Source organism: Anas platyrhynchos, chromosome 13 (genome assembly GCF_047663525.1).
Source record: "Anas platyrhynchos isolate ZD024472 breed Pekin duck chromosome 13, IASCAAS_PekinDuck_T2T, whole genome shotgun sequence".
NCBI classification, from domain to species: Eukaryota; Metazoa; Chordata; class Aves; order Anseriformes; family Anatidae; genus Anas; species Anas platyrhynchos.
Genome location: NC_092599.1, coordinates 15,381,360 through 15,406,781, shown reverse-complemented (window position 1 = coordinate 15,406,781; position 25,422 = coordinate 15,381,360). Strand labels below are relative to the sequence as shown.

Below are 25,422 nucleotides of genomic sequence, written 5' to 3'. Positions count from 1 at the left end.
AAGACTGAAGCAATCCATGTAGCTTAGCTAGAAATACAACCCCCAAAGCAGGAACCACCTGCCGTACAAACTCGGATTAGCCTCAGGCCAAGCACTCACCACTATTTGGTCTTCTGAAGCCGCGGACACGCTACTGTCATCAAAGTAGTACCACTTGTCGTTCACTTTGTTCTTGGCATAGGCGGTGTCTGTTGAGAGGAAGGAATGCCACTCAGGTAGTGCCACTCAGCTGCACTGCACAAGTGACATTCAAGACTCAAACCAGTCGTGGGAGACGGTTCCAGAGCTAACGTTGTCAGCAGCTGCCCCACACCTCATTCACTAACACAGCTTCAAGAACACGCTAGGTCATCTAGTGAGGCTAGAGCTATGTCCTGCATGGGACTCAGCACTAGTCGTAAACAGTGCCCATGGCTTGCACAGGTACACTCTGTGCTGGGTTAAAAACTGGCTGCATGGCCAGGACCAGAGAGTGGTGGTGAACAGAGTGAAATCCAGCTGGTGACCGGTCACCAGGGGTGTTCCCCAGGGGCCGGTCCTCTTTAATGTCTTTCCTGATGATTTGGATGAGGGAATGGAGTGCACCCTCAGTGAGTTTGCAGGTGACACCAGGTTGGGGGGAAGCATTGATCTGCCAGAGGGTGGGAAGGCCCTGCAGAGGGACCCGGACAGGATGAGGTTCAACATGGCCCGGGGAGGTTTAAGGAAAGGTCGTATATGATGCTTAAGGACATGGTTTAGTGGGTGATATTGGTGGTAGGGCCATGATCAAGGACCTTGGAGGTTTCACCCAACCTTAATGGTTCTCTGATTCTATAATTCTGTGAAGCACTATGCATTTGTCTGTGTGTTTTTGTTTTTAAAAAAAGCCTGGAAGAAAGGGGGAAAAAATATAAACCTGCTTTAAATCGCTGTTGCACCAAACAAGTCAGGAAAGCAACTGCAGAAAGGCATCAGACCCAGGTTCACGGCAAGGTTTGTTCTCTGAACCGTGTCCTTGGCCTACGTGCAATTATTTGTCACACCTCGTGTGACACCACTGAGGGAACCTGGCAAGCTCTTGCCTGGCTGGCTCAACTGCTCACAACCTCTGCTCCGCAGCTGTAATGCTGTGCCCATGCTGGACGAGCAGCTACACTGCAGTTTGGTGCAGGGCAAGAAGCTGAGACTTGGAGTCGAACTGACAGCTTAAGCTGAAGACTCTACACCAACACTCTTCTGTAGGAAGCTCCTTTCCACAACATCGTCATGTTCCAGCATTAAAAATAACGATGCCCCTCATTAACTGCAAACACAGTTTGCACACTCCATAACAACTACTAACCAGGGTCCTACAGTCGTTAAGATTCAGACCCAGGCAGCTGCAAACTACTCAAACTAGCTGGCTGCTCAGCAAATCCTAACAGGAAGGAAGCTTCCTTTCAGTAAGATACTCACTCGCCTATAGAACGTGAGTAAGTTTTGGACTAGACATCCTTAGGTGAGGGCTGCTGCAACTCCCCAGTGCACAGAGCCTCCCATGGTCCCTCTATTTCCTTGCACACATGAAGTACAGAAAAGCAGTTACTTACAGTGGCCTACTCCCATGGCTCCATAGTGATTGGAAACTGCAATAAGGTCATAGATATACGAGCCTCTTCTTGGATCACAGACAAACTCAGACATGTTTAAACCCCTGGAAGAAAATCCAACAGTATCAGTACAGGTTACTGGCATATTTTCTGAAAACTAATGCCTGACACACCTGCGAAGCTCTGCTGGCAGTCAGCACTGGCTAAGGATTGTGCTCTGCTGCTGAACAGCCAGATGCTACCAGTGTAGATGTGCCCGTGTTACCAGAAACAGGAACCCTCTCACATAGGGTCCTAGTGAATTCATCAGGTGCTGCCAAAAGACCGAGAGGGAAGTGCTGAATAAAAATCAGTGCAGAGTGTATCCGTGTGTAGGCATGAAAAGCGAGATGGAAGTAGGAAGGAGTATTGCCTCAGCATCAGGGCTGAGGCAATCCCAAGCACAAATATAGGCTGGGGCTTTGAGCAACCTGTCCGGTTTCACAGCAATCCCCCAGTTTTCATCTTTTTTCAAAAGAACCAATACCTGATAGTAACTGTAGTTCTCTGAGATGTGTGGAACTGATTAACAAAACCAAAAAGAGGTAACGCAGAGCTGATTCACATTCTGACTTTCTAGGAGTGTGTCTACCATGTAACATAACACACTTGCCCACCCTATCTGCCCAGGAGCAGAGCAACAGAAACGGGAAACTGCTGATGTGTCCTGCATTTTGACTATTACCCAAGTTTCACTTAGGCCTGCTGCTTCCAAACCCTAAGACAGAACTGTTCCAGTTACACCATTAGTAACAAGCCCACACAACAGTAACAGCAGAAGTAGATTCCTCTTGACCAACTCTTCACATGCAGACTAGCTCGAAGGAAGAATCCTACCTGATAGGGAATTCAACAACGGTGTCGAGTTTATCCCTCCAGTATCGGCTGTATGAGAAGCGTTTTAAATGAACTACCAAAATCTTGGGCAAAGACCACAAGTCAAACTTCTTTGTGGCCTGCTGATGTTTCTTACAGTTAGGGCAGTACCTGAGGAAAGAGTACAAACAAGGAAATGAAAGGCTATGGTAAACAAAAATCTTCTTGTCTGTCTGTTTGAGGATACATCAGTACTGCAGTTCAGTCTCTGACTTAGAGAAGACATTTCTGGCTTGTGCAATATGCAGGAGAACACTACTCCCTGAAGGCGTCAAAGCTACACACTGCTTTCACTTTGTAGGTAAAATGTCCAATTGCAAGTGCATTAACTGAACATTGTTCGAAAACAAATAAAAGGTTTAAAGGTTCCATTGCTGTTTTATTGTTTGTTTTATTGTTTCCTGATGTAGCTCAAACAGGTAACGGGTACAAACATCTAATAACCTGTAAACAGAAATTAGTAACAAACAAGCACCTACTACGCTACAGGTTGTTTTCTTACACACCCAGCAAACAACTTCCAAGGATGTTCTGTATGCACATTAATCACATTTTGGTCCCTTAGGGTGACCTAAGTGCTGTACCTAACCCCTCAACTGGGGATTTTTTACAGAGTTAGGAGTGTTTCAGGATAAGTACAAGCTGAAAATAGAAAAGCAAAGTAAAAAAACAGCCACATGCTAGCCATGAAGTAGCCACACACACTGATATCACAACTGCTTCCTCTGATGCATCTGGAAGATAGATGTATGTTGGAGAATGAAAAATAGCCTCATCTCTATGTATCCAGTGTCTTTTTGTTTAATACAGGCAGGAAACACGTATGTGTTATTAACCCATGCTTGCAGCCTACTGTCAGTGACTGAACAAAGACACAATAGACTTCTTCACACCAAGACAAAGAGACAGACCTAGGAAATTATCAGAATCCCGTGACAAATAACGTGAAATCAAGCAGTTACAGCATTTTATGGTAAATGTGACAGGCAGAAAGATGGTCTTACCAAGGGTCATGTTCACCGAGTGTTTCCATAGTAGTAAAGAGCTCTATGCAGTCTCTGAGAGCTACCACAGCCTTCTTCTTCTGTGGTTGTAACAAACTTGAATGCTTTTCGAATGCCTAGTGAAAGAATGCATGCTTTATTCATTTCCATGTAGGCTTTACTCCTTGACATCATGAAAACAAACATGGCCACCTTCACTCTGCTTATGATTTCTGGACCTCTTCTCCACCCACACAATCAAGTTTCCAGCCACTCCTTTCCTGTGCTCTGAACAGTCCTTTTCACTTTTTCCACCTCGGGTATGATCCTCCCAGACTCCTCAACAAATTTAGAACTCCTCACACCTTAGCAGCAATGAAATAAGGCTGGCATTTACCAGAACTAAACACTTTCTCCGTACAAAAATGTTTATAAGGTATGAAAAGGACTGGAAACACCCAAAAGCAGATACAAGGAATGATTATGGTAGCTTTGTGACAGCTAGAACAAAAAGCAAATAAAATATCAGTCTGCACAGCCTTATGACAACCAGACCATTAAACTTGTTCTCTGACAAGATTATGAAACCCCTAGTAAAGGACGGATAGCTCTGCAAACATATGGCATAGCTCAAGTATGCTGCAAGACATCCAGAATAATCAACAAATGTTAAAATCATTATGACATATGCTAAATGTATTCAAGTGATTGACAGAAACCAAATGATACCGGGCCAAAGAAGCTATCAAATCCTAGAGAAATAATCGCGTTTGATACATACTTCCAAGTGAACCAACTCTTGCTCTAAGCCATTCGACTGCTTAAGTGTAGCCTCTTAACAAGAAGTTTAAACAAAATCTTTGCTGTTTTAATTGACAGAAAAACAAGTATCGCCCTGATAATGCAACTGCATTTTTTTCCTGGCGATACCAGAGGGTGGTAAAACTCAAGCATTCTGGATGAAGTGCACTTCAACTTGCATTTGCATCCAGGTGTTAATTTCAGGTATGCCGTATAACAGTTGCAATAAACAGTTTTGCACACACAAGCAGAGTGTCTGAAATATAATCCTGGCTCTCCACCCCTACCTTCTATGAAGACAGTGATACTTGAAATTGCATCTAAATGGAATAACACCATTTCCTTTAATCCTGTCCCAAAAGTTTATACTCCAATTTGGTATACCCATGAGCCCAAATATGACTTAGCTACTGCCTAGCACTGCACAATGCCTACACATGGAAAAGTTGCTTTGCGTGAGACCACATTTAACTAATGGGGGCCTCTCTTCATAAGACCAAAACTTATGTTGTTACTTCAAAGTTAAATTATTTTTGTTTTGGCAAGGGAGCAACAACAGATTGTTCTGTTACAAAGCATGACTCAGCAGAACCCACAGAAAGAACACTGTGGTTTCTATGAAGCTCTATGCATTTGGTTTAGTGTATTTTTTATTTTTATTTTTTTAATTTGAATGGATAATGAACTAAACTTGAAAAAAAAAATAAAGTATATACTTTTAGGAACACTGGCAGCAGATATCAGCAAAAACAGATCTATAGGCCTTATCTCTAGAAGATTTTAAGTAAGCTTATCACATGCTGCTTACTCAATTTTTATGCAGGGGACCACACCTACATTTCAGTGCTTACTATAATTTGTTTAAGTACCATGAAAGTTTATACACACAATATTTATGAAAAGAGCATACTACAACCTGTGCCTCCTGTTCATCAAAGAGTAGCCTCCGCGTATCAGAATCCCAGTCAATAGCAAGTGTAGAAAAAGCTACAAGAAATACAAAAAACATTTGTTGCAAATTTGTTCATGAAAGGAGGAAGAAAAAGTATACCAAGTCAATAATTACCATTCAGTTTCAAGATTTTTCCTTCCACAATGGAGTTTATCTCAGAGGTCCCATAAGAATTCACGAGGCTAAAAGTGAAATGCTGCTTCTTGCAAGGCTGCAGGTCTCTTGTTGACTCAACCTGCATGCAACCATCAGAGTGGCATTCAATTTCTGACAACTTTTCCTTGCCTTCCTGTCCGCCATCCTGATGGTCCATCTCTTCAATGTCACCTGGCAAAATTTAAAACAAGCCAAATATTGAAGAGTTTTGGTTAAATGTTTAGATTGAGACCTCACATTGACAGCTGTTTGCAGGAGCCTGTGCACAGTTGGCTTAGAATTTAGTGAAAAACACACACAAAGAAATCTGTGCTTCCAATCACTGCATCTGAAGCTGTGTTTTGTCCTCTAGCAAATGTCAGCTAAAACACTGGGGTTTGTATCCCAGCATCAGATATGATGAAACCTGCTTAATGCACAGTAGGTTATCAAATCACACCATCTGATAACACACCCTAATAAATATCGCAAAAGAGAACCAGCAAAGGTTGCAACTAGGTGTCTTCACAGAAGGGAAAATATAACGCCAGGGAAGCTGTTGCCATTCCTTGGTTAAAAATGGGCATGCTTTCTCCCCAAGTTAAATTTCCGATATAACTTGTTCTGATTGTTATTCTCAGCATCACAAGCAAATCCTTTCAGAAAGGGAAGGGAAACATGTACTTCTCATCACCATTAAAAGCTTCCTTGTGAACATCTAACCTAGGCACAATACCCCATGATTCTAGGTCCAGGAATACAAAATGCTGTTTTCATTGCATTTCTCCAGAACTTGCCTTCATAGGATCTAACAGGCCAGTTTTCATCACAAAGGGCACATTAAAAAAGGATTTTCCTCTAGAGGGAGGCACCCGAACACCTAATAGAACACCAAGAACTTCACTAACACTGATCAGGACAAACACACACCACTTTTTTTCTCCACCTGTTGCTTGCTGACATCTGACCTCTCTAGGAAGGAAAATGGTCTACGGGAATCTTCACTACACCACGACAAAGTCCTATGCAACAGTGCAAATTAATCTTTGTGTAGAGCTAAAAATCTATCTGCTGGAGCTTAAGCCACTTACGCACAGCACAACCTAAATGCTGACAGAAGCTTTAAGCTGAAAAGCTTCCAACCAATTTTGAAAGGCTTTACCTTCAGCCACACCGCTGGAGCCATTGCAGGTGCCTTTGTCTGAGCAGGGCGTCGAGTATTCTTCTGCCAAGGGGAGTTTCACGTAGCGACTAAACAGAGGTCATATTTTTATCACACAGTCATAACAAAGCTGTACTTCAGAACAACTACACCCTCTCCACCACCAGTAATAACAGTCCCTGCCACCCAATTGCCCTCTGCAAACCAGCATCCACACACTGGGAGCTCTCAGTCAAACAAAAAATTCAATAATTTTATGTTTTCACCACTTGTACCAAGTTTTACAGGTAGTAGAAGTAGCATAAAAGCAAGTTATGGTGGCCCATCAAAGGAGATACAGGAGAGCCCTCAAAACGTTTCCCAAGTTGTGCTCCTGATCTGTTTTGCAACACCAAGCAGGTGACTTCCATTGGGACCACCAGCAGCATCATCATCTTACAGCCCCTGCTTCTACAGGACCTTGAGATGCCCTCGTGGCCTCCAGACACTTCTGTAATCCAAGTGCTGATTGGTGTTCCACAAACAGATCAAGGAAAAGATTTCCCACTAAAAAGGATTCAGTGATCTTATTGCAGCCTAACTCAGTAAGGAAACCCTAGAATTCTGCACAGGAATAGACGTAGACGTGGCTTACCTGATCTGCTCCAGAACTACAACGTACAAGTGATCCACTGTGAGCTTGTGTTTCGGCACGGATATCAGCAGTGGCTGCCCGAACAGAACAGTGCCTGAAGTATTGCTGGATTGCCTCATTGTCTTTTCCCGAAAGTAAACGGAGAGAGTAACATACTCTGAGCCATCCTCACTTGGCTTGCAGACTTCATATCTGTTTGAAAGACAGGCGTTTCCACAAGTTATTTGTGCTGCTGAGAAGCACAGTGGGTAGAACCAATATTAACTCAGTCCAACAACTCTCTCCACCACGTTCTCCTGAGAAAGACAAAAAGGGTTGTACTCCATGCCTTTGTGCCAAAGATATGCTTCCTGAACACCTCCCACAGCCCGCAGTGGCACAGGATACGCACCTGCAATCAACTCAGCTGCCACCTTCCCTCTGCCTTTACGTCCTATATTCACATCCATATTGTCACTCGTGTCCCCAAACGCTACCCTGACAACTAGATGTTGTTTCAACCAAACCATCGCACCAGTGAAAAATAACTAAGTGAACTTTTACATCCCTGAAACAGTGATTGTTCTGTCTAGAGACGGAAACCCCTCCCAATACCTTGGGTCTCGCACTCCCCCAGCCTCTCATACAGTTACGAGCCTGGGCTCACACCACTGACCGGCCAATGCTTCAGGAAACCAAGGGCTGGGAAACATTTGATTCACAGAAAAATCCAAGGACTGTAAACACAACAAAATCATTCTGGAAGAAACGTGAAACTTAAGGGCAGCCTTGGTTGCAGTGATCATGAAATGGGGGCGTTTTGTATTCAGAGGGCAGCAAAGAGGGAGCACAGCAAGCCTCCTGGACTTTGGGGGAACACTTTGGCCTCCTCAAGGATCTGCTTGGTAGAATATCATGGGACAAAGCCCTGGAAGTCAAGAGGAGCCCAAGAAAGCTGGTTGATATTCAAGGATCATCTCAGGAGCAATGCACCCCAAGAAAGAGGAAGCCAGGCAAAACCAGCAGGAGGCCTGCATGGATGAACAAGGGGCTCCTGAAGAAACTCAAGCACAAAAAGAAAGCATGCAGACAGTGGCGGCAAGGACAGGTAATCCGGGAAGAATGCAGACACACTGTGTGAGCAGCCAGGGATCAGGTTAGGAAAGCTAAAGCCCAGACGGAATTGAATCTGGCCATGGACATCATGGGCAACAAGCGAGACTTGTACATCACTGACAAAGGAAGATTGATGAAAAGGAAGATTGATAAAGGGAAATTGTGGGTCCTCTCTGGAACGAAATAGGAGACTTGGTTACCCAGGACCCAGAGCAGGCCGACGGTACTCAGTGACTTTTTGCCTCAGTCTTCATTGGCAAGTGCTCTAGCCACAAAGCCAAGAGGGGCAGAAGGCAAAGACAGGGACTGAGAGAATGAAGAACTGCCCACTGCAGGAAAAGATCAGGTCTGAGACCATCTATGGGACCTGAAGGTGCTCAGGTCCACAGGACCTGATGAGATCCATCTGCAAGTCCTGAGGGAACTGGCAGATGTAGCTGCTAAGCCTCTCTCCATCACATTTAAGAAGCTGGGGCAGTCTGGTGAAGTTCCCAGGGACTGGAAGAGGGGAAACACAATCCCCATTTTAAATGGGAGAAAAAGAAGACCCAGGGAACTACAGGCCAGTGAGTCTCACCTCTGTGCCCAGCAAGGTCATGGAGCAGATCCTCCTGGAAACTCTGCTGAGGTCCATGGAAAATAAGGAGGCGACTGGTGACAGCCAACAGGGCTTCACTAAGGGCAGATCGTGCCTGAAAAATCTGGTGGCCTTCAGCGATGGGGTTACAGCATTCACGGGTAAGGGAAGAGCAGCTGATGTGGCCGACCTGGTCTTGTAGGAAGCATTTGACACTGTCCCCCATGATATCCTTGTCTCTGAACTGGAGAGATGCGGATTTGACAGATGGACCAGTCAGCAGATGAGGGACCATCCAGATGGTTGCACTCAGAGAGTTGAGGTCAACAGCTCAATGTCCAGGTGGAAACCAGTGACAGAATTCCTCAGGGGCTGGAACTGGGAGCAGCAGTACATGTATTTAACACCTTTGCTGGCAATCTGTATGGTGAAATTGAGTGCACCCTCTGTGACTTTGCCGATGACACCAAGCTGGGTGGTGTGGTCAGCACACTGGAGGGAAGGGATGGGGATGTCATCCAGAGGGACCTGAATAGGCTGAAGAGGTGGGCCTGGGTGAAACTCATGAGGTTCAGCAAGGCCAAGAGCAAGGTCCTGCACCTGGGCTGGGGCAATCCCAAGCAGGAATACAGGCTGGGTGACAAGAGATAAAAAGCAGCCTTTCAGAGAAGAACCTGACAGTGCTGGTAGACAAAAACCTGAACACAAACCAGCAACGTGCGCTTGCAGCCCAGAAAGCCAGCCCTCTCCTGGGCTGCACCAAAATCACCATGGCCAGTAGGGCGAGGGAGGGGATTGTGCCCCTCTGCTCTGCTCTTGTGAGACCCCACCTGGAGCCTGCGCTCAGCTCTGGGTCCCCAGCAGAAGGACAGGGATGTACGAGAGTGAGTCCAGAGGAGGACCACAGAGATGAACAAGGGGCTGGAGCACCTCTGCTATGGAGACAGGCTGAGGGGCTGTTCGGCCTGGAGAAGAGAAGGCCCCGGCAGACCTCCCAGCAGCCTGCCCGTGCCCAGCAGCAGCTACAGGAAAGCTGGGGAGGCACTCGTTGTCAGAGGGTGTGGTGATAGGACAAGGAGTAATGGCTTTAAACTAAGAGAGGGTAAGTTTAGATGAGATATAAGGAAGAAATCCTTCACTCAGAGAGCGGTGAGGCCCTGGCCCAGGCTCCCCAGAGGAGCTGTGGCTGCCCCATCCCTGGCAGTGCCCAAGGCCAGGCTGGATGGGGCTGGGGGCAGGGGGCCCTGCCCATGGCAGGGTGGGTGGAATTAGATGATCTTCGCAGTCCCTTCCAACCCAAATCATCCTGTGATTCTATGAAAACAAACAGCTCCAGAGAGCAGTGAGAAGACAGACACAGCTTGTGCTACTGGGTGAAACAGCAACAGCAGATATTCGCTTTTATAAGTGTCTAAAAAATCTACATGGCCCAACACTATTGCATTTTTCACCCCCATGTATCTTCTGAGACTATTCATTAGAAAATATTTATGAGATCTCAGGAATGCCACATCATACTGCTCTTTAACTTGGTGAGTCACCTGTCCCAGGCTTATATTTCTTTTTTCATTAAAACTGAAAAGTTTTTTTCAGAAAAGAAATATAAATATTTCATGAAAAGATGCCACTAAACAAAACCACAATCACATATCTGGGCATACCAACTCTCAGCAGCTCTCTTACATTAGAGAAGCCACTTTCTCTTGAAAGCCAAGAAAGAGATTTTTGCTCCTGTGTTCAGAAGACCCTTTCAGAGCAGGGAGTGGAACAATTTCAGAGTTGCAGTTCTACTTCATTCTATTTAAAAAGAAGTCTGGGTCCCAGCTTGAGGCCTACCCTGAGCCTATGTATGTCAGTAGAAAACAAACAAAAAAATTCCTTCAGAGAGTTTCATCCCAGCCCCCAGGAGCACTAGCGATTAGCAGAGCCCTCCAAGAGCAAGTGTGCAATCCAATGACTGCTGAGGTTTTCTATGCTATCGATGCTATTCAGTTAACCAACAGCACTGCATACAGCTTGCACCTTCTGAAGTTTCCTGAGAAACAGCACCACAAAGAGTTGAATTATTTCACTTAGTACTGTTTAAATGACAGAAGACCATCATACTCAGAGCATCACCAACGATTAACTCCAGGTCCTACGAGACCCTTAGGCTGGTCTCCTACAAAACAGATCAGTACACGACACAAGGTACACATTCCTCAGCGTCCTGGTGACTGCCTCTCACACCACCTACACTGCTGATTAAAGCAGCCCCCATTCATACCCCATCCTCACGCAGGTCCTGTACAAAATCCTGCCTCTGTGCTGGAACAGATGGGAAACAATGAAAAGCCAAGTGTTACCCACACAGAGGTGCCATCCACCACGAGCAGCCAGCGTGCTGTACCCCTTACAACACTCCTCAAGGGAGCATCTTGCAAACTTCTTACTAGAACATCCCAGCTTGGTTACTCGAGTGCCCCTCTACCTACTCTGCTGCAGAACGGCTGTTGTTCTAGTATTACAGACAGATGTAACAGAATCCAGATCACTTTCTGAATCTCTACAAAAAGAGTACTTAAAAATTAAAGAAATTAAAAGAAATTAAGAAAATACTTTATCAGTATTTTAAGGAAGCCTACAGAGCTGATAGAGGGAATTAGGTGACAATGAGCTGTACTTCTGTACCCTAGAACTTGACTGAAATAATCAAAGATAAAGATGATGCTACGCCAGATTACACAAGGTGGTTTCATAAATCAGCCACCTGCTCACCAGCTACCACACTGAACGTTCCCTTTATAATTCATGACAGCCTTTACAGATGTTTTTCAATGAAGCACCAGTAAACAGGGATGGCCTTGACCAGCCTTCAACCTGACAAATAAGCACCGGGAAGCTTCAGGCTTGTGGTTACTATTCAGAAAGGAGGCACCAAGCAGTGAAGTAGCTAACTTTTGATCCTTTGCAAATTAACATTAAGCGAGAGCACAGGAACATGAAAAACTACAGGAAAGACAAGGCAGGGTGATGTGAAAGGGCACTACAAGGAGAAGACAGTCTGAGCTAAATGCCAGGGTAATGTATCTATCACAGATACCCATCTATCACATACCTACCCACACACACTACAGCGTGTTATTCAAGCATTCCCTCCAGAGCACCGGGATGTAACATTAAATACAGCTGGAAAACACTGCGTGGGTCACAGGTCAGCTCATAACCACCAAGAAAACAAGCGTATTTTGTAAGTGAACAGAGAAGGGTAGAAAAAAATGCTACTGAAGAAGCTGACAAACAGATCCACCTGAACAGGATTACCATTCCACATCTACCCAGACACGCTGCCGTGAAGTTACAGCATTTTCAGAAGTTGACAATAAGAATGAACAGAGGCCTAGAAAAAAAGACTGAATGAAAACAAAGCACATATTCTATCTCTTCTGGGAAATGGAGATACTCCTAATCTGTTTACTTTCTCTCATGACATGAGAATAAACACAATCAAGTGAACTAGGAGATATGAAACTGGAAGTAAAACATATTTATTTAGACAACAGGTGGATTGCCCTGCAGAAGTCTGTCACAGGATTTTCCCAGTCATGCAGAGGAGCAGGATTTAAAAGGATGAGGGTACTCAATGAGTAAGATTTTTCTAAAGGTTAAATGATACAAACACATACTGGAAGGGATACAAACTCTTGTAAACAAGCAAACAACTGAGAACAAGCTTCCTAGATTAGCTTGCTACAGTCTCACGCATTTCAGATTTCACACAAACTCCTGGGCTAGCTGGTTTGCTGACCTAGCAGTGCAATAACTGTTCTAGCTCTTCAGTAACAAACTTGACCTTTCTGCAGCCAATCATGGTTTTCAAGACCACCTAAACATAAAACACTGCAAAAAACATAGTACGTATGGCAAACCCAATATATTTTATTAAAATATGCAGCTTTTATAGGTTAAAGGTGACCTGCAAATCAATTTGTGCAACTCTCATCCATGTAAGCAATACACGTTGTGTTATATGCCCCATTAGCCAGGCTAAGAGAACGGGGAGATGTGGTTTATTCATCAAAACATTTTTCTTCTTAGGTCTTAGGAACTAAGAAGAAATACTAGGAGTTGTGCCCATACAGCAGTGGGCCATAGAGTCTGCTTTCCAGTAGCACTTACCTGACCCCTTGTAGGCCGGCTCCGAGCTCCAGCGGGATCCCTGGGTGATGTGATATCACCAGCATGGTGCATGCGGGGGTGTTACATTGGAGCGGGAGCCGGGGGTCCTAGTGGGGCTGCACTTCATGGAACCTAAGAAAAAGAAATAGTAAGCATTTTGGTTATGTGCTGAATGCTGCTCTCTGCTTAGCCTGGAGAATGAGAGCATTCAGCACAAACACTGAAGTGATTTTGTCAAATTGATTTGCAGACCACCTTTTCATGAGTGACTTTCTGGTCATTTGCCACAGAACTCCCTGTCCTCTCACAGTACCACCGTGACTGCAGACAGATGTTTACAATGCTGCAATAAGTGGGCTGCTCCCACTGCTCTTTGGCTGCACAGCTCCATGTGTCATGCCAGCAACCTTCCTTATATCAAAACCCTTTTTTTCAGCAAGTATCTTACCTCTTCTCTGATGCTAAATATATTAATATATCTTTCAACAGGATTATACTACGTTTCCAAGCCTATCACAAAGAGAAAGAGATGAATACAAGCCCCTGTGACAGAATGGGTTTGGAGAATTCTAGACCCAAATCCCACTCCACTGGAGAAAAAAACATTGTTGTCCTCTTGTGTATATGGAGCCAAATTCATTTTGGAATGCTTATCACTTCAGAAGTCCAGTAACGATTCATTTTTCTTTTTTTTTTTTTTTTTTTTTTAGAGGTTTTACTATCAGAGAGCACAACAGACAATATGCCATAAGAATCAATAAAACAGAAACGGATCAGCTGAACGGAAAAATACATCTTAGCCATCCAGGATCAAATAAAAAAAATTACTGTCCATTTAGCTTCAACTCCAAATGGAGTCCAAGGGCACTCTTCTTCCTCCTCACACCACTTTAGCAGAACATGAAAATTCACAGTGCAAATTTCAAAACACCCCATGTGCACTGCAAAGTCACAGAAAGTTGATGACCTCCGTATATTGAGTGAAAACAGGAAAAAAAATACAGCTTTCTGACCACTAAAATCACTTTTAAAAGGTGCAAGTCACAGCAGACACTGGTGCCAAAAGCAGGACAACAAAAATTCTAACAGTAGTACTGTCATTTCTTATTTTTAAAAATGAAACAAACAAACAGTGTCAGGGGCACAGACCTTCTACGGGACTAGATGTTTGAACTAAGACTAGAGTGTTAGATTTGGAACTGAATTTTGAGCTGAGCTGTGTGTTGCCCACTGGCTAGCACACTACACTCTAGAATCAGAAGTCTGTCGAAGCAACTGGGATATTGTTTTCACATGTAAGCTCTGGTTTGCCTACAGCTTTCAGTGAAACAAACCTGGAGAAAATACTGCCAGAGGCTGACCCTTTACATTGAAACTTCACAGTCCTGAGTCAACTTCAGAGTAGCAGCTAACAGCCTCAATTCCTATACCGAGGTATTTGTAAGAAGTAATTTCATGAAATCATGCTTCAGCTAGGAAAGAACAGCCTTGCTCCTTCTGCTCAGCTGACAGTAGCTTGTCTCCTCCTGAACAAGCCCAGCAGGAACAGATGTAAAATACAAACCCTGCAAAATCAACTGCTGGATTCTGTCTGGCAACCTCTTTAGATGGCGACAAGGAGAGCAAGGCACGAGACAAACCCACTTTGGATGCAGCTCCTTGTGAGATCAGAGCCTTGGGGCCCCCCACAGCTCCCCCAGTTACTGCATACTTGTCCCTTGCGTCCTTTGCTCACGCTCTAGCAAACAACCGCAGTTACTAACAGCACCTTGTTTTGCTTTTTTCAGTGGAAGGGAGGAGTACTTTTCAAATGAGGAAAATATTACACAATTAAAAAAGATTATTCGAACTCTGGTGGGAGGCAGGGAAGGGTGCTGCCTTCAGTTTATCACAGCTTTTCTCATAATTCCCTTGGCATGGAGATAAGGAAAGAACAAATGAAGAGACCTGTGAGAACACCAAGCAAAATACTTAAAAAAAAAAAAAAAAAAATACACAAAGGACCCACTGATAAGTTTGCAATTTTTAAATACAAGTTTCTGAAATGTACATCTAAGAACCTATTTCTGAATATGCTGTACTGATTAAACTCTGTTTTTAATTGCTTGGTTACTTGCACTTTGTTTCCTTGCCAGTGAAAGGAACTTTCCATCTAACTTCAGTGACTTCAAACATAGTGATGAGATGTACACGTTACAATTTGCCAACAAGGAAGTCGTGCCACTGGATGTTAGTGGAAAACAAGAACAGATAGTCAGCACATAAAAGGGACGAGGAGGTGCAGGGATCAATGAAACAGCAATTCGGAAGGAGTTTGAGTATCTGTGACAGTGAATATCACAAATTTAATTACGGTAGACCTTTTGATTCTAGAAAATATCCTTAATGTAAACCACAAACAAGTCCATGGTCCTCAACAGTCATATCCTGGATTGCATGCACCACCCTAGGTTAATATTTAGTACTTAAGAACACACAACGTAAAAGATACCAGGATTATCAGATCTCTCTCTAGTTGATTTTTCCCCAAATGAAAGCTAACGTACTTCTCACTCAGGTTTGCTGGACTGCAGGCACAATGTCCTAAGATGGTGCAGATTTCCCATTTGATATGTACCAGAAGTTATTAATGTTAAAAATCTCATTTTCTGTTACTCTTGTTATTACATAAGGAACTTAAGTGATTCTTCAGAAAATCTTAGGAAAAATAGTTTTCAAAATATTGTAGACAAACAGCTTAACAGGGTTTTTCTTTCTTGCATACATGTATAAATCATTATCTTCTCAGGCCAATTTAAACACTACAGAACATTTTCTTAGAAGTTTATTTTGTGGTAATACACTCTTGTAAATGTACTACTAAAAAGACGGGTTAGCATGATTGGTTTAATCACTATCTTTATCACAATTGGTTGATCACTATCTTTAAATCGTGAATTTTAGGTGAAACTGCTGTAGCTGTAAAAACATTACACCTACTTTCTAATAGAAGGCAGCTGCTCCCCTTATTAATCAACACAAAGTTTTATTTCAGGAACAGAAGGGAGATACATTATACAGTGTAGACAGGATACACACCCAACTACATCGCCACTCAGCCCAAGAGAATCTTTTCTAAAAGTTTTTGTGGACTACGAAGATGCACAGAGCCATGCTTCGAGTCCTAAGATGCAAAAGTCTTTGCATCACTTCACTGAAGAACTAGCCTTAATTTAAGCCCAACAAAAAAACAATACTTTTACTGGGCACTCAAGTCTTCTTTGCTGACTTGAGAGAAATGAACTATTTCTCAGCTATATGTGATTTCGATTACATACCTCTGCTTTCAAGTGTAGCAAGTTTGCTCTTTACAGGTGGAAGAATTGGAAAGACTTGAGATATCTGGAAATATCTTTAATTCTCCCATTTATTAAACAGCAAGATGTTTGTGTGTAATGAAAGCAGGTAAATAAATGACTAGGATATCAGAAAACCTTGAAGTTATCAGCAGCAATGTGAACACACGCCGCCTGATATCTCACTCATTAGTGAAGCATCACACAGCACCTTCAGGAAGGCTGTGAACACTTCGCAGTCCCTGTTGGTAACTTCCACCAGAAGCATATCACTAGGACTACAGACTGAGGAGCAGCTGAGTATTTGTTTAATCATACCCATGTCCCACCCGTTTCCCCATTTACAGCAGCACAGCGATGCACAGAGCGACACAGCACACTGGACAGGGACCTGACCCGTATCCTGATCTAGCTCACCCTCCAGTTCCACAGTTCTGCCAGCACAACTAAGGCAAATGAATGCTGAGCGTTACCCAACCAGCACGTAGGGTACAAGCTATTTTCTTGCTTAGAACATAACACGCAGGAAATTTTAGGAACACTAAACCAACGAGGCTAGAAGGAACAAAGTAACCCAATAACACAAGAGGAATGAATGGGGCCGATTGTGTGCTGGTTTTGGAGAAGAGGCCCACACAAAGCAAATTCACATTTCAGTGCCTGAGCCCAATCCCGAGAAGAACAGTAGTGACAGGTACAAGTCAGTTGCACTTGCTTCTGTTAAATAAATAAATAAATAAATAAATAAATAACGTAAGTAAGCAGGTAACCCATGGAAGTCCCAGAAGTGAGGGAAAATGCCAAAGGGCCAGGATGTCAGCTGGAAGTGCCAGGGCAGGTTCTATGAAACAGCCCTCTAAGCTGGTATTAAATCCTCCTTTCTGCAAGAAGCAGGAGGAAGAAATGCAGCTCCATGGCTAGGAGCAAATTTCTCAATGGAAAATATGTTTTGAAGCCAGTAGGATAAAAATATCCACATTGCTTTGGAAGTGATTCACATTTTAGTAACAACGCACCAAGTCCAAGCAGAAATTAGCTCTCCAGAAGCAACTCAGATCATTCTCATAGTCCTAAAGTTTAAGATTTAGAAAGTTTCAACTTATACATGACAGTTTCAACTTGCTGAAGAGCTCTTATTCAGAGATCTTCAGGGATTCCTCAGTACATGAGCTACATATACAGAAAAAATAAAAAGTTTCCTAAAGAAAAACTAAAGAAAATCTTAGTTTCTTTACACAAAAGATATTAAAAATACACAGCACATACACTAAAAAGCTCGCCTTCAGCATGTTCTTAGTGTCAACACTTTGCAAGAGCTCAATGAAAAAGAATTGACATAGCTATTCTTAATCTCAACTGAATCCTTTCTGTGACAATTTTCAAAGATTCAAAGTTCCTGCCAGTGCCACGACATTCCCACCACCTTCACACCTCAAGTTCTACAAGGCAGTAATAGAAAAAGGGTAAACATCACTAGAGAATCACTTGGAACTGCAGATCAGAAATCTCACATTGAAGACCTACTTTGCTCCCCATCACCACCCTGTGAGGATCTTACCACAGACTTATGTACCCTCAATCTCTCATATATCCTTAATCAAGTGATTATATAAAGAGTTTTGCGTGTTATGAACAAGTGCTGCTGTCATGTTTTGGTACTTCCTTTCAGTAAAAAGGCTGGGGTTTAGTATACAATTTTACATTACTTTTTCTTGGTGGTATCATCCCTTCAAGCAGTTCTGGTGCACAACTTTCTCCTAATTCCCACCCTGGTGCCTGCCTGGCTGCTTGTTCTTGTCCCACAGTGCAGAAAACATCTTAAGAGGGTTACGCGGAAAAATAGGATTAGCAAAGTTTCCTCCTGCTGCCTCTCCTCTTTCTTGTAGCGTTATTTTTAGCCCAGGTCAGGTCACTGCTGTGACTCACACACCGCATGACCTCATTTACAGTTAAGCCTGCACATAAGGAAATGGTCACTGCAAGGGCTGCAGCTGAGCTAATGCTTCCTCAGCAACCCAGGAGCTGAGCTAATGAAGACACAGTCGTTTTCTGTGGAGGAATATGCAACAGATCACACGTGTAAGAAAATTATTTTCTTGCAATTAGCAAGTTCCTCAAAGTTACAGGAACAATCCCAAGGGGCAGCTGAGAGATTCTCCAGGCTGGATTTCAGAAAGAGCACTGTAACATTATGTTTGTGTTTTCTACATTGTATGAGCTTTGGACAAAGGCTTGGTTGCAACTTAATGCCTTACAGTATCATAACAAAAATGGATTTCACAGACACCAAATATCCTTCCGAGGCACCCTAGCCAGCCTCACCTTCAGCTGTCATTGACGAAACCAATGGGTATGACAACAATTTCCAGAAACCATCAGCTTTTCCTTCTCAGCAGCGGATGGCACAACAGGACAGCACCAAGCAGAATGTCACCGCACTCCACTCAGTGCAAGGTACACGTTGTGCCAGAGTATGAGAGTGCAGGGCTTCAGACCAGCAGAATTTTTTAGAAACAGCATTGTTGCTCTGGAATACTCTCAAGTGAGAAAGACAGGACTTCTCATGAAGGTCTGAACTGGACTTCACAAGCTCCAGGTTCAGCTACTAGCTCCCAGACTCTGTTTTATGTTTCACACGCACTATTTTCCATTACTCAGCTGCAGCAGAGGAACGCTACTTTTGCTCTCCTCACAGAGAGCTAAGTCATCTCATTCACCACATGTATAGCAAACAACAAGCACAACCAAATCCTCAGCTTCACTCAGTCACTTGTAACCCCTGAGGGGAGTCTACACGGTCCTCTGCAGTGGGACACAAAAAACTGAGTAAGCACTAGTCAGGAGTCTATCAAAAACTCCAGTCATGAAGTGCTGTAACAACTGCATTGGTGTTGGGAAAGGCACAGTGCAACAGCTTAGGCTTGATGCTATTCTAACATCACCTCCAAGGCTTTGTACTGATTTGGAGCATAAAGTTAGAGGCTTGAGGCACAAAAGCAGGAGCCACATGGAAAGGGTCTACAGGAAGGCTTAGGTTTTGAGAAAAACAAAAGGTTCAGGTTCTATATTTTGACACTGAAGCAAATGTTCTGTAACATTCTTTGCATCATGGCATCTTCCCACTTTACTCACACAAAGATGTCGTCTTTTGGCATGATATGATTTAAGCCTTCATCCATTTGGAAGATTTTGTGGAATCGATGATTATACACGTCTGTCACCACCATCTAGAACAGCAAGCGATATATACAAAGAGATTATAATAAATATTTACATTAACTTAGGCAAACTAAATTCGAGCAACAGTTTATTCATTCTTGTTGTGATTTTTCAGCATATCTATCATCAGTACTCTGCTTTCTGTAACAGCACCAGCAGCTAATCAGCTGTATTCATTAAGGTGGATCAGAAAAACAAAGCAAGCAACAGATTGATTTTACAGAGGTATCAAGGAGATGCAGTTCCTACAGCGGCTAATCAGGCTGGTAAAAACAACTGCACAAATCTCAACACCAGAGTGACAACGGGCTATGATTTTAAGCAGAGATCACTCACATCTGTAATTAACTGACACAAAATGAAGTGCTACGCTAGCATCCTGAAAACAGTCCCCATCGCCTATGAAATTGTTCACTTTATAAAAAGCTCACCTGATCCCTTTGTTACCAAAAGGATGTCCAACGGGAGGTGGACCCAAAACAGACTGAGCATCTCACATTACTAAGAAACTACACTATCAGAAATGCTAGAGTGAGTAGAATACACCGACATTTAACGATTTTATTTTATTTTACAATTAAAAACTGCATTCAAACTTCTAATGAAATAACGACAGAACCATATGATTCTGCTTATCAGCCATTTAAAAGCTAAGACACCAAAATGCTTCCAGAAGAAAAAATATTTATCAAAATCACTGTTAGAATTTTTCCTTACATTTTCTGCAGGAACCCCAGAAAGTTTGGAGAGTGATTCACACAGATCTGAGATGGCCCCCATCATTGGCACCACGACCCGGTACTAGAAACAAAGATAACATCATGCTTACACAAGGCAGAATAAACCCATGTAAGGCAGCGAGCAAGACAATGGATATAAAACTTCAAATTTGTAGGAGTTCAGGTCACAGACACACATATTAAGGTTTTCGGGATTTCAGCTCTACCTTACAAAGCCAGGATTTACAGGGAACAAAAGAGCCTTAAACAGCTGGCCTCCTGCTTTGGTAAGGCTCACTTGTAGCATAACACGCACACACAAATACAAAACAAAAAGCACACACGACAACCTGCTAAGTAGATAACCCTGCTGGGTTATTTTATGTGTTTAAAAAAACTCCTATAGCCATTCTCCCCTGATTTTGAAATGCAGGATGGCAAACTCATGTGTACTGCATATAAGGATGGATCTGCCTGAGCAGATCAGGTGACTCAAGCTTGCAGTGGACTGGAAACATCATCTGCACTGAGTGTAGCTTACTTCTTTTAGAAGCTCCGTTCTGGACATACTCTCAGAGCTCACCCAGCAGAGGACACACAGGGCGCTACACGGCACTGGGGCTGGCGAGGATGTAGTTAATCTTCCTCACAGCAGCCTATGTGATGCCATGCTGTGAATTTGTTTCTAAAACAATGCTGATATCACACTGAGCAGTGGCAAGGCTGTCTCTCTCTCCCCGCTCTGCCCTCGCAGCAGATAGGCTGGGAGTGGGCAAGAAGCCAGGAGGGGACGCAGCCAGGACAGCTGTCCCCAACTGGCCAAAGGGCTATTCCACACCTACAACCTGATGTTCAACAAAATAATTGTGTTAGAGACAGAAGGGGTGCCTTGGGCACTGGCTCGCTTGTGGGAGGTGGTGAGTGATTCCCTTGGTGTTATTTGTGTCATCATTCCCACTTCCTCTTCATCTATTAAACTGTGCTTTTGTTCTTCCTATTCTTCTCCCTTCCCATTCATGGGCAGGTGTGGGGAGTGAGGTGCTGTGTGGGTGCTTGGCTGCTGGCCAGGGTCTGTACACCACACTCATGGAGCTACAAAAAGAATGGCACAGTTCAAGAAACCCTTCACCCTGTACGGCAGAAATATCTTGCAAGTCTGTAGGGAAGTGCCCTACCTCAGAGGCTAAACTTTGGATAAAAACACTCCTCTGAAGACAGCTATATGACCTTTTACAACAGCTAGCTGATGTTATGCAAGCAGAAATGTGCACGAATGCAAAGATTTGGGTGCACCAGAATGCAGACACCTACAGCTTGATTTGGCAGGGCATCTTTTCTTCATCAAGGAATCGGTACTGTATGTTTTAGAGAAGGACTCAAAGGCACAGTAGTAGTTATAGACAGGCACATGTTTAGAGTATCATGTGGAATATGAGCCTTGACTAAAAGGAACTATGTATCTTGATTATTCACTGGGATCCTCTCAGTTGTCCTATGTGCATATTCAGCTGTGGCCATCACAGGTTCTCGGCACAACCCTTACGGTGTCACACACCAGAGGTGGAAGGTAGTGGTGCGTACCTCTGGCTTCTCAATTGGGAGATCACAAAATGCTTACATAATAATTACAAATAACTGCTTACAGGGAGACTGCAGGTGGGATGTGGAACAGGCACACAGCCAGTTCATCTAGAAGAGCTCCAATTACTGACAGTTGGGTTTATCTTAATTCAAAGTAGAATTTATCCTTTCAACCTCTATGCCACCAGTAATCTTGGTCAGCTTCTCCATGAATCGCCCCCCTCTGTTCTTTCCCTTTATAAAGCCTCAGTGACGAGTGCAGCTGTCCTTGATTTCACAGTTGTACAAAAAGCAGGATGAGAATTCATTGCTAATTCAGCCTACTGCATCTACCAGTCCCCTCTGACAAAATAACAGCGTATATACAAATCACTAATTTTAATGCACAACACATGCAAATATTGAAGGCTACTTCAGGTATATGTGCGTTCACCAGCAGGCCTATTTGAAAAAAAGGAGAAAAAAAAAATTAGTCTACCCTGGAAATGAGCAGGCTTTAAAAGCAATCAAGTCATTCTCCTTTTTTTTTTTTTTTTTTTTGCAAAAGGGATTGTTTTTTTCAAGTGTTTGAAACTGCAAGGCCTTACTCATTTAGAGTCAGAGAAGTTTCACCTTTACGTTTTCCCCAGGCACATTTTATACGAGGTAAACATGATGACGTAAACATATTACTGCCTTCAGAGACAGCATATCACAAATAACCTCATCACAAGAAAAATTAAGCCACTTTCAGCTGACCCATGACCTTGGTCTCATGAATGGAGTTTTTACAAAGCCTTTTGATTTCACACGTTTAAATCCCAGCTTTTACAATTAAAAAAGGCCATCCCACCTGACTCAAAAGCAGACAGTGTCTTTTAGGTTATTTGAAGTGTCTCAACTTTAAAACTTCAGAGAAAGAGACAGATTAAAAAAGAAATTCAGGTGTTACTCATGCCTCACCTGGACAGGTCTGCGCTGTGGGTCTGCGTATACCAGGGTGACTTCCATGAGACGATCTCTCCTCAAAGGCAGTGGAAGGGTCAGGTAACAGAAGGGATCAAAGGTCACAGAAACTTTAGAGCACTTGGGACAAACAAGTGTCGATTTGAAGAGACCATGAAAAATATCCACAATGATAGAATCATTCCTCAGCCTATGGTTCTCCCAGGCTTCTTTTGCTACCACCTGTAAAAATTAAAAAAGAATAAATATTTCTTAACAACACTTCCAAGGCTCTGCGTGCACAGGGATCAAAGAAAATTCATGAAGTTCATACTGACAGATACAGAGAAATTCCACAGATGGGGCGGTGGGAGGACCTACCCTCTTTCCAGCCTAACACACACGGATTTTTCTCAGTGAAACTAAGGCCTTGTGTCAAGTGTAATTCATCATACCAAGTCACTTGGCCAGCATTGCTTTGATGCAAGCAAAGCCAGAAGCATGAACAGAAGCAAGTGGACAGTGACAGGGTTACACGCTGCTCCTCAGAACAGAAAGCTGCTAACTCTACCCCAGGAGGAATGGATTGATGTCCCCTGCTTTTAAAGGCAGCTGCGGTTACAGCTTCCAAGAAAACAGTTTTTCTTCGTGGAAGGGCCTATTGCTTGACAACAAAGTATAAAAGAAGGCAAATTAAAACCCCTTGAAGACTTTCACAATACAACTGAAAATTCCTCATGTAAGGACAACAAATAGCTAGCATTTGTCTATTTGTGTGATTAGAGGCTCATCTTAATATGAGATTTTTAGGTTGCGGTACAATACTGTATTTTTCATAGCGCATCTTCACTTCATCAAATAAAGTAAGTGCCATACACACCCCCTCCAAAGTTACTGCCAGTAACCAGGATGCTGAGATGAGAAAAGAGGAATTAGCTCCAATAATTGCAGCAATACAGAAACATGGCAGAAACATTTGTGCACCTCCTACACCAAGAGAAATGGAAGTACCTAAATAACATGAAGGCATGCTGGGCACCCTCTTCATCCCACAACTATCACCATTTCTTGGAGGAAAAAAAAAAAAAAGACTAAAACTTCTTGTGTTGCTGCTACATGCACTGTATTACACATGAAAAGGCAAAAACCATTATACTATTGCCAGTTAAGAGGAAAAAAAAAAAACAAATATTCACACAGACTTCCTAAAAATAATTGTTTTACCTGGCTTTTAACAGCTCCTAAAGCCTTACCCCACCCTAACAATATATTTACTCTGGACTCCGCATTTCTCAGTATGCTGCAGCTGTTTGTACCAGGGCAAGAGTTAAAAGCCTGATCAGGAGAATGCAATTTCACTTAGGGAAAGACATTCCACTATTGTGTGTCTCATTTTAATGTGAGCGTGGTGTTTGGCAACTTGAGAGCAACAAAGAGGTATTTGCAGAATGCTCACGTACGAGCGTTGACAGAAGATGGAGAAAAAGGCAGGAAAAAAAAAAAAAAGAACATGAGATTTTTCAGGACTTGGTCAGGAAAATGGCATAAGAGAATTAGTTTTCTGTATTTATGTACAGTGGGTAACTGGAGCCCAACAGTGTAAGGTTGCTTTTACATCAGTGCACCCACTCCCACAACACCAGAAAGGAGGAAAAATCAAGTCAAGCCTCTGCAGGAGAGGCAGGTAGTTCACCAACTGTTAGGTGTTCAAGATCCACAGCAGTACCAAGTTACAGTGAATCACCTCCGCACAAAACTAAGTTCTCTCTTTGCTTTGCCTGGTGATTTCCAACACCCTGTTCAACCCAGGTCGGCAGCCGATGGCTTACATTCACCTAGAGGCCACAAGGGAGCACACCTGAGAAGTACGGCTTCTAAGTTCTTTCTGTCTGGCACGCTGCTGTCTACCAGAACACTGCTTACGATCCTGTGCCCAGGACACTTATACTGGCACTTTCTTGAGAGCCACCTAGGCACCACTTAAGAAAATCCTGTTCCACCTAATGCCACATGTAAATACGACCGCTTGCACAGTAAGCATTTCCCTTGAATTGATGCAAAAGCTGCTGCCCAAACTACCTGGAGGAAGCTACCCGAAGGAAGACAGTGGGCCTGAGTAGTCAAGAGACGAGATTATGGTAATAATTGCAATCTTACATTTAGCTGTTATGTCACCAGATCAATTTCCTTCCTTCCCACTGCAGAAAGGACACTGGTGTTCTGCTATAACACAGAGCAACAGCTACGTGCTGCAAAGTGTCACGAATAACCATATGGGCCACAGAGCATGGCAGGGTTCTCCCCTCCCAGGTACACTAGCAGGGAAGGTGCTTGTGCAGTCTGTGGACAAGAAGGCCACCAAGTGTCACAAAACCCAGTTGGGCTCCCTCAGAAGCAGTGGACACTTAAGTAAAGGGCACCATACCGAATCAGGTCTGCCATTAGCATCCTTCAGCTCCAAGTAGGGCTTCTTCTTCACTCTATTCAAATCCTCATGCAAACCATCCAGAAGAAAAGCCAACAGCTCCTGGGAATCTTGCTGCTGGTATCCTGAAAACTGAGGAGCAAACCGGCCAACCTGTGTCTGAAACATGATGCAAGAGTTAGAGGGGGGGGAATATAAACTGTGTGTAAAACAAAGTGGAATAAAAACACGTCCTA

The 25,422-nt window shown here is 43.4% G+C and overlaps 1 protein-coding gene across 3 annotated transcripts in view; it reads right to left on the bottom strand.

The window, feature by feature from the left end:
* The window catches only part of USP4 (ubiquitin specific peptidase 4), a 44,608-nt gene that overhangs the window by 2,832 nt on the left and 16,354 nt on the right, over window positions 1-25,422 (bottom strand). For 2 of the 3 annotated variants that reach the window (XM_027467992.3, XM_027467993.3), the window contains 12 exons: window positions 25,187-25,345; window positions 22,780-23,004; window positions 20,255-20,338; window positions 19,451-19,545; window positions 7,154-7,345; window positions 6,520-6,608; window positions 5,337-5,549; window positions 5,187-5,257; window positions 3,491-3,606; window positions 2,448-2,597; window positions 1,572-1,675; window positions 100-188 (listed from right to left, as the gene is read on the bottom strand). In XM_027467992.3, coding sequence (XP_027323793.1) covers window positions 100-188; window positions 1,572-1,675; window positions 2,448-2,597; window positions 3,491-3,606; window positions 5,187-5,257; window positions 5,337-5,549; window positions 6,520-6,608; window positions 7,154-7,345; window positions 19,451-19,545; window positions 20,255-20,338; window positions 22,780-23,004; window positions 25,187-25,345 — 1,587 coding nt within the window. Of the gene's footprint in view, window positions 1-99; window positions 189-1,571; window positions 1,676-2,447; window positions 2,598-3,490; window positions 3,607-5,186; window positions 5,258-5,336; window positions 5,550-6,519; window positions 6,609-7,153; window positions 7,346-12,983; window positions 13,116-19,450; window positions 19,546-20,254; window positions 20,339-22,779; window positions 23,005-25,186; window positions 25,346-25,422 lie in introns of those variants that run through there. The other variant, XR_003500377.3, reaches the window with a different exon arrangement.